The 11,271-nt window shown below is 45.1% G+C and overlaps 1 protein-coding gene across 1 annotated transcript; it reads left to right on the plus strand.

Annotated features, from left to right (window-relative positions):
- Positions 1 to 4,457: 4,457 nt before the first annotated feature.
- Positions 4,458 to 10,553, plus strand: crabp2a (cellular retinoic acid binding protein 2, a). The gene is made up of 4 exons (XM_034127248.1): positions 4,458 to 4,783; positions 8,127 to 8,305; positions 8,848 to 8,964; positions 9,844 to 10,553. Exons 1-4 carry the CDS (start codon positions 4,702 to 4,704, stop codon positions 9,892 to 9,894), a joined length of 429 nt encoding a protein of 142 aa, XP_033983139.1. The 5' UTR covers positions 4,458 to 4,701; the 3' UTR covers positions 9,895 to 10,553.
- The last annotated feature ends 718 nt before the right edge of the window (positions 10,554 to 11,271 follow it).

The following is an 11,271-nucleotide window of genomic DNA, read 5'->3' on the forward strand; positions in this document are numbered from 1 at the left end:
ATGCACAGACGCACACACACACACAAACACACACTAAATCCAAAATCCCCTCTGATGCTATCAATGCAAAAGTTCCAGTGTAAAGTGACGAGATGCGTGTGTGGGCAGGATTATAAGAAATGCATTACACTTTCTGTTAGATTCCTGTAAGAGTGAGAATAAATGAATTACAAATGTCTGGTTGAGAAAGACTTCAATACAAACATGCATGCACGCACACACATATTCATGTAGACGAAGCTGCATTCAAAGCATATTTCACACACAGATGGCCCTGTCTTGCCAATTAATAGGATATTTGCGCCCAAAATCTTTTTATTTTTGTCCAGCTGTGATTCCGCACATAATTCTGCACATGCACACTTTCAATCTCCATTCTCCGTTCCTCTTTTCTTATCTTTTTCCCTCATTCTGTAAACGCTACAATCTCCTCTGCTCTAATCAAACCCACATGGTTTTGGTGGGTCAGCACGGCAGCAGCTTACAGTGCTTCACACTTTTGGCCGTGTTACACTGTGGCTGTTTGTTGAGGACACAGTCCTTTAAAAGGAAACCCTGTGTATCCTGCTGTATAAGGTGGGAGTGATTACTGCATGTCAGACTGTGATATAAGACAACAGAGGAGGCACAGTATTTCATAAGAAAAGGGCACAGATTAAAGAAAAGGACACCACTTTGTGTCGCAGAACAGTTTTTTCCCCTTTCCTGCCCAGTTAATCTTCCCTCAACCCTTCATATTTATCGCAGGACCCCTAGGGGAGGTCCTAACCCGCCACTGACACAGCAGTAAATCATAAGAGAAAGATACTGTAAATCGGGGCACTTTTGTCCGCATGCATGTGCACATCTTGCCCAGTGGCTTCCTCTGGGGGTAAAGGCCACTGATAATGACTTCCAGGAGTCGGCGATGAGGAAGGCCAGGGTCAAGTTCACATCTGGGATTACCAGGGTTACCAGGGTTACTGGTGAGCAGTTTTTACTGGGGGTCATCTGGATGATAAAGTGGAGAATGCTACTGAAGAGTGACTTTACTACGGGCTGATCACACACACTTTCACAGGCACACACTTTAACTTGTGCAGACAAGGAGCTCCTTTTCAAAAATGAATGTTATAAGGACCACATCTACTATGGACGGCACCGTATTAAAACATGCAGAAAATGTTGCATGAAGTTTAATATGGTGCATGTATAGTTTCCCATTCCACACCCAGATAAACTTGGGGACAATACATGTTCTGTAGACAGTCCAACCGGTTCAGATAAGTGTCATTTGAATAGGGAGAGGAAATAGGAAACAATAAGCAGCACAGGAGGAAGTGAGAGTGGAGATATTGTAGAGTTCACGCTGAGGATAGCGCTGATACAAGGTTCAGCCTGATTCAAATGAGACAGACCCCCCAAAAGGAAAACAGAGAGTAAAATACAGACTATTATGGTTTCGACTGCTGCAACTGTGTCTCAATGTCAGATTTAGTTTTTTGAAAATGATCAATTTGGGACAGAACAGGAAAATAAAACATTGAATGCATGGATATAGAAAAAATGAAAAAGTAAGTATTGATAACTCTTATTGTAGATAAATCTGTTGATAATAATAAAGGTATTAAAGCTAAAACTATGTCAAACTGACACAGCAGCTAAGCTCCCCAAAGGAGATGCTGGAAACAGTCAATGTTAGGAATTGTTACTCAATTAAGGACTGAAGTTATTAAAGTATTATCTAAACAGTTGCTTCTGTACTTTCAGAGGTACAAAATATAACTATAATAAAAGCTGCAGTTTATGTCTTCATTCTTAATGGTGTCACTCTGCCATGAACTCAGGCTGCTAAGAGACAAATGTTATTATAAACAAGTCACAATACTCTTTGTTTGGCTTGCATGTAATAAAGCATGTGAATATCTGCGTTGGCGGTTGAGTATATCAGTTACAAACAAGGATCAAGGTATGAGAGAGAAACACAGAGAGATGAAGACAACAAAAGGACTAACAGTATACGGGCGAATAATGGTTGGAAGGGAACATAAGGAAATGAAAATGAGTGAAATAAAGTTGGCACCAGAGGAGCAAACCAATACCTCGACACCTCGAGAGACAGAGGAGTCTCTCTTTACATATCTGCTTCATTCTCTCAGTTTCTCAAGCTCTCCATCACTGTCACTCTCTGTTTGCCTTTGATCTCCAAGCTCTCTGGCTCTCTGTCTCTCTTTGCTGACTCACTCTCCCTATCCTGTTCCCCAACAATGAGATAAAAAATGACCTGCACTCTAGTCTCTAACTTTCTCACTAACGCTTCCCCCCTTTTCTTTCTTCCATCCTCTCCCTTTCTGTTTTCCCCTTCTCCTTCTCTTCAGCGTGTTTGAGGAATGTGTCAGAGCGGCACAAAAGAACAAAAGCTTGACAGGAGGAGGAGGAGGAAGAAAATGAGGAGGGTGGGGGGGGGGGGGGGGGGGGGGAGAAAGTTGCGTGAGGTAAAGGAGAGGCAGAAAGGAAAAGGGGGAATGGAGGGAAGGAATGAGTGCAGAGAGAAAGGTTGAGAGGAGCAGAGCACGGTTGAGTGCATCTGAATGCTGAGCGGTGCTTTGTCATCACGTGCTGACATGCAGCATCACACACATTTCAGAGCTCTTTATCAAGCCCCCTCTGGACAGCACGCACACAAGATGGGTGAGGCTGTCGCTGGGCTGCCTGTTGGATTCAGTGGCCTTTGATGCATTTCTTGTTGTGTCATGCTAATATGCTAATAGCCTGCAGCGAGGCTGAAGATGAATTTTCCCAACACCGGACAGCTCTCCATTGAAACCTTTGTGTTTGCATCAGTCACTTTCAAACTGGGCATGATCAACTCTCCTTCATCTGAACAGGCCATGTTGCAGAGACCACCGTAGCAGTAGAGAGGCAGCCTGATGCTGTGCTTTACATTCATATATAAAATGTGTAGTGGATGTGAACCAATCAGGCCTTTACATTGTACTACTTATACTGTTTTATTTCATTATTGCATGAGCAAACATGCAAGTCAGCTGTAATGGTGAACAAAGACAGTGAAATGGAGGTGGAAGAGGAAATTACAGTTGGCTGTCCATGCCTCACGGTTATTTGGAACTTGTGAGCACATGCTGTGATTGTGGCATGGTGTGTGGCCAATGACGTGTATGTGTGTAGGTGTGCGCGTGTGTGTGCGTGTGTGTGTCTTCACATCAAACAAATCACACCTCATAGCTGACCCGATGCAAGGCTCTGGATTTGAACGCATGTCTGTGCGTAAAAGCGCGTATTGCGTTACCAAGATTCAATCTGAGCCAGTTATTCACCTTTGTTAGTCAGTGAGTCTGTTGTAAGTCTGGCATGGAGCCGGTGTATTAGCGGGGTGTGTGCGTGAAGTCTATGGCCTGCTGGGGGGGCTTCCTCCAAGATGCCCGGTTTACCTCGCGCTAATTCGCCGTGCAGTGTAGCGGATGGGATCATCCATCAAAAGTCAATAGTTAACGTCGGCTTTGTCCCGTTGCCATCCATCATCAGCGCGTGCGCGTGCGCCGACATACACTGTGTGTGTGGGTGTGCGTGCTCTTTATAGGACTCCCTCCAACCACGCGGGCCCCTGACCCTGCCCCACAGGCCCGTCTGACGCGCGGTTCCAAATGCCCCGGCATCTCCTCCTCCTTTCCCCTTTCTTCCGTCCGAGCAGCGGGGGGGGGGGGGGGGGGGGGGCGGAAAGCTCCGAGGATACCCCGCCGACCTGCGCCAATCCCACCTCTTATTTTAATCTCTGCCTCTCTCTCCCTTTTGCCTCCCTCCCGCGTTCGGAGTGATTTTTCCTCTGACGCAGGCCCAGTTAAATGGATAGCCCACCGGTCGAGGCCAGGAGCTGTATCCCATTACCACCGCTTTTATTTTTATGACACACCGCCGTGGCTCACAGGAGGCTGGGGGGTGAACTTGGCCTCTCCGTCTCTCTTCTCACAGACACGCACGCACACGCACACACACTCTGCCACCCTGCACCATTCAGTCTGCCAGTTGACTGGTTCTTCCTTTGCACCGCCCTGCCAAGACGACATGTTCTGTCAACAGACTGGTCTGGCTTCCCTGTTTGTACAAATAATGAAACCGCATTGAAGTCACTAATTTAACCGACATATGAGCCTACTGGCTGCCTCACATAGGCCAAAACACCTCATACACCTCGACATTGTGATATAATTATATCAAGAGGTTTCTCCAGAGCTCACAGGACCATCAGGGCGCGGTCACTCTGGCTTTCAAGCTACGCGCGTGGATGAGATGGGTCTATCAATTCTGTCTCTATGGACAGCCCTGAAGTGCACATGTTGCATTCAGGGGCGTGGTCAGGTTGAGGCATTGAGGACTTTTGCCGGTATTCTGTTGGCCTTCGGGGCGGGTTCGTGTTTTAGGGGCGTGTGCATCCCTACACAAGTAGCTCTCCGTGCCATTCTATTAAGCGCAGCCACTTATACAGTGCACCGGCACATAGGTAAGACCAGAGCCCTGATAGTCCGCTCATCCCGGGAAGAGGGCAGCAGAAACTGACGCGCAGAGCATAAAACCTCCGGTGCGCACACACACCCAGACGAGACTCAGAAGGGACAGTTGGAGCATTTTGGAAGCAAGACGCGCACCGAGCACACTTGGACCTGACAGTACACCTATTAATCCCCAAAATACCTGCAGTCTAAAATGGAGCGAAAAATCCCTGATTTCGCCGGCACTTGGGAGATGAAGACTTCTGAAAACTTCGAGGAACTCTTAAAAAAGTTGGGTAAGTGACTCAAGTTATTATTTCAAAGAAAAACCCCTGGCCGAATGTGGCAGTTTGAATTTTTGCGCAAGAGTGGCTTTAATTTCTGTGCGTAATGACACAGATAAGATGTGTCAGCTCAAACTGAAGCTTTCTCAGCACATTTATAGGTCAAATCTTCCTCTGTGCCCGTGCACCAGGATCACCCTCTGTACCGCATGGGTAGGGGGTCTTTGTCATTCTGCAGAACCCAAAACTGAGTGCTTGGCCTCCAGCCAGCATCACCCCTCGTCCTCTCCCCCTTTGGCCTCCCCTGCTAACACAATAGAGACAAACGGCAGCACATCTGTCTGTAAAACAGCCTCGGATTTTGTGTGTGTGTGCGTGCGTGCGTGCTTGCGTGTGTGTGTGTGTGTGTGTGTGTGTGTGTGTGTGTGTGTGTGTGTTTCTTAAAGAGGACCGTTATTTCATGATACAGTGCTGGACAGTCGCATCATTATCTGATGTGACAGAAGGGGGAAAAAAGACAAACACCTGCTGCTGAGTTTCTCACTGTTTTGTAACTTCACTGGTGCACATGGAGTCTGTACAGGCCGCGTGTGTGTGACTCTGCGCGTGCATGTCAGCGTCAGAGCCGTCTGTCGTTAGTAGCCAATTCCCATGAAATGACTTGCCAGCACACACCTGGAATTCATATAATCACGTAGGCGCACAAGGAGAGATGAGTTTATGAGATGACTACACCAAACAACAGGGCCTTTCTTTCTTTCTTTCTTTCTTTCTTTCTCTCTCTCTCTCTTTCTCTCACACACACACACACACACACACACACACACACACACACACACACACACACACACACACACACACACACACACACACACACACACACACACACACACACACACACACACACACACACACACACACACAACTGCATAAGGTTATTAAAATAGCTGTCAAGTTGCACTATTGTTCTGAATGTAGAAACATTACCACATGGGTGGGAGCTCAAATTCCAACTTCCCTGTTAGACTGACACACCAATTAGCATTTAATGTGTCTCAAACTGTCTGTTTATCTCCCTCTATTTGTGTTTCTCTGTGTCTCAGCCTGTGTGTTGGTGAGTCAGGCGGAAAGTAAGGTTCTATGACAAATGGAAAAGTGGCAGATATTGCACCGTGTGTAATGAGAGGGCATGTTTTTGCTCAAGTAGGCGTAGACGAGGGTATAGAGATGTAAGAAAAGTATTCATTGAGGAGGATCTGCAACAGAATTTAGGTTAAACTCCATCAAGTGCCACTGTTGAACCCAATACTCTTTCTCACACACAAACATGTATCCCAGCATGTGTTCCTATACTTTCCCTCTGCATTGGCATGACTAACTGAGAGGAATGGCCCCTCGGCTTCATCGGGGAGCAAAGCGCAGCTGGAGGCAGCCTGTCAGCACCCAGCACCCTCCATCCTCTCTCCCTTTCCTCACTCCTGCCCTCCTCCCCTCCAGTGTCCCAAATGCTTCCTCTGCCCTCTGCTCTTTGACCTCCAACCCTGACCGTCTGTCTATCTGTGTGTGTGTGTGTGTGTGTGTGTGTGTGTGTGTGTGTGTGTGTGTGTGTGTGTGTGTGTGTGTGTGTGTGTGTGTGTGTGTGTGTGTGTGAGTGTGTGTGTGTGTGTGTGTGTGTCCTCATGTGGCCAGGTTTGTGTAAATATAAAAAGTCTGTTTAGGTCATTTTTAACTTCTAAAACTGGCAGTTACTTGAGAACACACTGACTCCTCTCTTCAGTCTGAGCCATCATGAAGAGTTCAGTCCACTCGCCGGTTGTTTGCCTGAAGTAATCCACACTTTTAGGAAGGAGACATTTTTGTCCTCAAGAAGATTTGTAGGTTCAACCAGGGCTCTGGAGCTATAATGCTGGTTGAACCCCACTATCAGTTTACTGACCTTTAGATTAATTATATATAACTATGCAACTGATGTCCTCTAAATGTACCAGTAGACTGAGTCTCTTTGTGTCTGGGAATTTAACGTAGCTATTTACTAACTGGGTTAATTTAAAGTATCACTGGTACATACTATTAATGTAACCCAGTAAGTAAAAAATGTACCCTTAAAATGTTAAGTATTATTACAATACAATACAAAGTACAGCAGAATGTGAGCTTAAGTGCAGTACTTGAGTGCATATACTTAGTATCCACACAATCTGTGAAACTACTACTACATATATGAAAATCAAACACACGTTTATAAGACACTGATATTTGTTCAACATGCGGCCCGATGCAAGAGGTGATAATGAGTCTATCACAATGAAAAAATTGTTCTGCACGTGATGACACTGCACATAAATACTGTGTTGTGTCTGCTGTACATACAGTGCATACAGTGTGCAGCCTGGACTAATGCTCGCTGAATGACTGTGCATTTCAGAGTGTGTATATATTTACCCATGGTGACAGGTGGGAATGTGTGAGAGGTGAGAAGTGCGAAACCCAACTCGACGGCAGATACACGCAGGACAACGTACACACACTTCCCCTCACACTTGGGCTGAGATCTTCACACACCACCCACAGACCACTGCCCCTCGTCTGTCTGACTTCCCCCCTCCCATCTGCCTTCCCTCTCTCCCTCTGCTCCTGGTTCCCTCTCTTTTCCCACGCTGTATGTGAGCATACGTGTGCTATGTAATTGAAAAATGGAGAACAGTGCAGATTAAATTACAGGCAGTACAAATAATCATATTAGCCCATGTGTTTGAGTCTGTGTGTGTGTGTGTGTGTGTGTGTGTGTGTGTGTGTGTGTGTGTGTGTGTGTGTGTGTGTGTGTGTGTGTGTGTGTGTGTGTGTGTGTGTGTGTGTGTGTGTGTGTGTGTGTGTGTGTGTGTGTGTGTGTATTAAGTCTGGAGGGAATGCAGATGTGCCGGTCATGACCTCATTGTTTCCTCTGTCATCATTATTGGACAGAGCTGTGCAATGCTGGGCTGCTCCTTTTACCCTGAGTGTGCAGGCAGACACTGTGAACAAGCAGCTACACACACACACACACACACACATGCACACGTACATGCACACGTACATACACACACACAAACACACAAGCACACGCAGTCCCCTCCCTGTCATGCTTCAAATGCAAAAGTTCCTGCATACAACGACGAGAAGAGTTTGTGTGAGTGCAGGATTGAAAGAAATGTCTGTTTCACTTCCTGAAAGAATAATAATAAATGTAACAAATGTCTGGACATTGCATGCACACACAAAAGTGACATAGCTGCATTCATTTTGATCAAACCTTAATCTCTTTTTACATATACCTGTCTAGTTTATCATTGTCTTATTTATGTGGGTTTTCTTTCAGGTGTGAACATGATGCTGCGTATGATTGCGGTGAAGGCAGCCTCTAAGCCCCTGGTGGAGATCACGCAGAACGGAGAGACGCTGTCCATTAAAACCTCCACCACCGTCCGCACCACCCACATTACTTTCACTGTGGGGCAGGAGTTCAATGAGATCACTGTGGACGGACGCCCCTGCACGGTACACAGCGCTATTTTCTCTGCATACACACATAAGTAAATAGAATAAATATGCGTTTGGGGAGGGAGCTGTCCAGATGACATCAATCTGTTTCATTTGGCTTTTCATCATATTTGGACTGATAGGCTTTCTTTACTCCTCCCTTAAGTCTCTGAAGGCCTATCATTCTACACTCTCCTCCTTCACACACATTACGACCCCTTTTAACTTCTTGTCATCCCTCTGTTCCCCCTTCTTGCCCCTTCCTGCCCTCCGTCCCTCCCTAATTCTCCCCGTTGCTTTCCCCGTTTTCCCAAACATAGCCTCTGTTTGTCCGTCTCCAAAGCAAACATTTGCAACCGGCGCTTTGCTCTCGTAACGATGAGCGCATCACAAGTTATCACTTCTCAGTGATCGCCTGCTCCACCTTTGTTGTTTCTCTCTCCATTATTTCCCTTTCCATCTGAATGGCGTCACATACATCAGTGCATTCATTCATCTATACATCCAATAATTAGCATGCATCCAAAGATTTATCTCCTTCTCTCTTCATCTGTCTTCAGAGTCATCCACGCTGGGAAACCAACAGTAAGATCAGCTGTGAGCAGACTCTGCAGAAAGGAGAAGGACCTAAAACATCCTGGACCCGAGAGATCACCAATGACGGCAAACTGATCCTGGTACAGTACACAAACTATACACTAATCCAGAGTTTAGAAGCATAACGATTCTATAGAGATGTTGCGTTTGTGCAACTAAATCACTGTTGAACTTGCAGGCTATAATCTGAAGTGTTTTCTTTAGATTGTATAATTATATAATTGAGCTTAGAGAACTGAAATGCCAATGTAATTATTTTCCTGGCAGGAGATGAGAGCGTCTGTGTCGCGCTTGAAGTCATGGAAGGGAGTGTGCAAACAGTGTCTAATCTGAAAGGGCAGGGCAAACAGATAACTGGGACGTAAAGTGATTTGTGAAGTGAAGGCTGATAAAGAAACACAAAAAACGATGTTACTGAATATAATTATTTCTTTCTGACAGCTACCAAAACTCTCCTCTGTGAAAAATAAGGTGCAAATCCACAGAAAGAACTCTATTTAATAAGAAACCTCACCAGGCTGTCACAGGTTGACTGAAAAATAACTATCTGATGAAATTAACCGGTTAACCATTCCAACCAGAGAATGCATCCTAAAGTTCTCTCAGGAGTAAAACAGAGCTTCAAATTTAACACACTTTAAACATAACTATTTTTGAAACAATGGTTGCTTGGGTGTTTTCAAATCAGAGACTCCTGGCATGTTTTTAAAACCCCCAAACTACAACTGCTCTTTAGAAGCCAGCAGTAATATAACGTGTTTTGCAAGGAGCTGCATGTTTGCTTAAAAATATTCCTTAATTGTTTGTTCGAAAGAGTTTGGCAGAGTGATATATTCACCACTGGAGACATTAACAACTGGTCAATTTGGAGGTTTAAAGGTTTAAAATCAACATTTATGACACAGTCTGCGAAATACTTAACTGCCAGTATTTAACCACCCACATTCTCCTCTTTACAGACCATGGGAGCAGACGATGTGATATGCAGCAGAGTCTACGAGCGGCAATGAACAAGAGCACTTCTCACTTTTTGTCCTTCCAGCCCCCCCTCTCCTGCATCACCACTTGCATCCCAACTCACCCTTTGGGAGATAGCAGTCTCTAGTTATTCCAGTATCTCTGTTATCTTCACTATGTAATTCATGTGGTAACTGTATCTAGTATTTCACATATCTACACAATGGTCTTAGCTCCTGAGTTATCCCGCTGTCTCTCCAGCTCCAGCAAACGTGACCAGCTGGGTTTTAAACACGAAAATATGATAGATTTGTTGATTGACAGCTCATTTATTTGGCATTGTGTGCGTGTGTGTGTGTGTGTGTGTGTGTGTGTGTGTGTGTGTGTGTGTGTGTGTGTGTGTGTGTGTGTGTGTGTGTGTGTGTGTGTGTGTGTGTGTGTGTGTGTGTGTGACTATATTTGTCGATGTGTAAACCAATCTTTGAGCTCTTACAGTTTCAGGTCAGTTTTGATGTGCTCCTTCCTCTCTTTTCCTTTAGCCCTGCTCCACAAATGTAACCTTTTCTATCTCATGACGACATTTTATATTTATTACTACACTAGGAGTCTGATACAGTACTGCTAAAGTTTTTACTCTGTCTCTTTTTTATGAAATGTGATCCTAGGAAACAACACTTTCTATGGAAAAACAATAAAGCACGATATTAACTCAGCCTGACGTGGATTCTTGGCCCTCCTGAACTGAAAACCATTAGGGGCATAAAGCGACTAACAGGGCACACGTTTTATGGTTTGTGAGTGTAGCTGCAGAACATGTACACATTAGATAGCAACATCTTATTTTAGGCTCTCGGCAGCTGTCTGCAACTAGAATAACTTGTCTGCCCCCCCCCCCCCTCTCCGTCTCTCTCGCCCCCTCTCAGTTTTTCTGTCTTCCCATCCATCTCACTGTCAATCATCTCTCTGCCACATGCCCTCGTTATTCCTCCCTCGCTGTGATTCAAGGCTCAACATCTTTTTCCATTTGACTTTTTTCTCTGTCAGCTCACTTTTCTATCACATAATTTGGATTTGCTCATCCTGCAATTTTCCCTGGCATGTGAGGCGACATGCAGAGAGCCAGCCGAGGGACTGCTACTATTAGACTGCAACGTTTCATTTCCATTTCACAGGCCAATTGGATTTGTTGTTCATATAACTCTGGAAAAGTCTTTAAAGGCATGATGACGTACAGGAATAGTTTAAAATGTTGGGAAAGCGACTTGACAATACTCAAATGAGAAGAATCCTACCACACTTGTGTTTATACATTACGACTAAAGCTGGAACCAGAAGCTGGTTAGCTTAGCTTAGCAGAAAGACTTGAAACAACTAGCCAGGCACATCGTGGAGGTAACAACATTGGCATAGCACCCATAAAGCTCACTTTT

This window comes from Trematomus bernacchii, unplaced genomic scaffold (genome assembly GCF_902827165.1).
Source record: "Trematomus bernacchii unplaced genomic scaffold, fTreBer1.1, whole genome shotgun sequence".
In the NCBI taxonomy this organism is placed as follows: Eukaryota; Metazoa; Chordata; class Actinopteri; order Perciformes; family Nototheniidae; genus Trematomus; species Trematomus bernacchii.

What these genes read in the sequence shown, in the direction of transcription:
- crabp2a (XM_034127248.1), top strand. Translation starts at nt 4,702, where the DNA reads ATGGAGCGAAAAATCCCTGATTTCGCCGGCACTTGGGAGATGAAGACT. An exon ending in GGAACTCTTAAAAAAGTTGG is followed by an intron (nt 4,784 to 8,126) that starts GTAAGTGACTCA and finishes GTTTTCTTTCAG; the next exon opens with GTGTGAACATGATGCTGCGT. An exon ending in ATGACGGCAAACTGATCCTG is followed by an intron (nt 8,965 to 9,843) that starts GTACAGTACACA and finishes TCCTCTTTACAG; the next exon opens with ACCATGGGAGCAGACGATGT.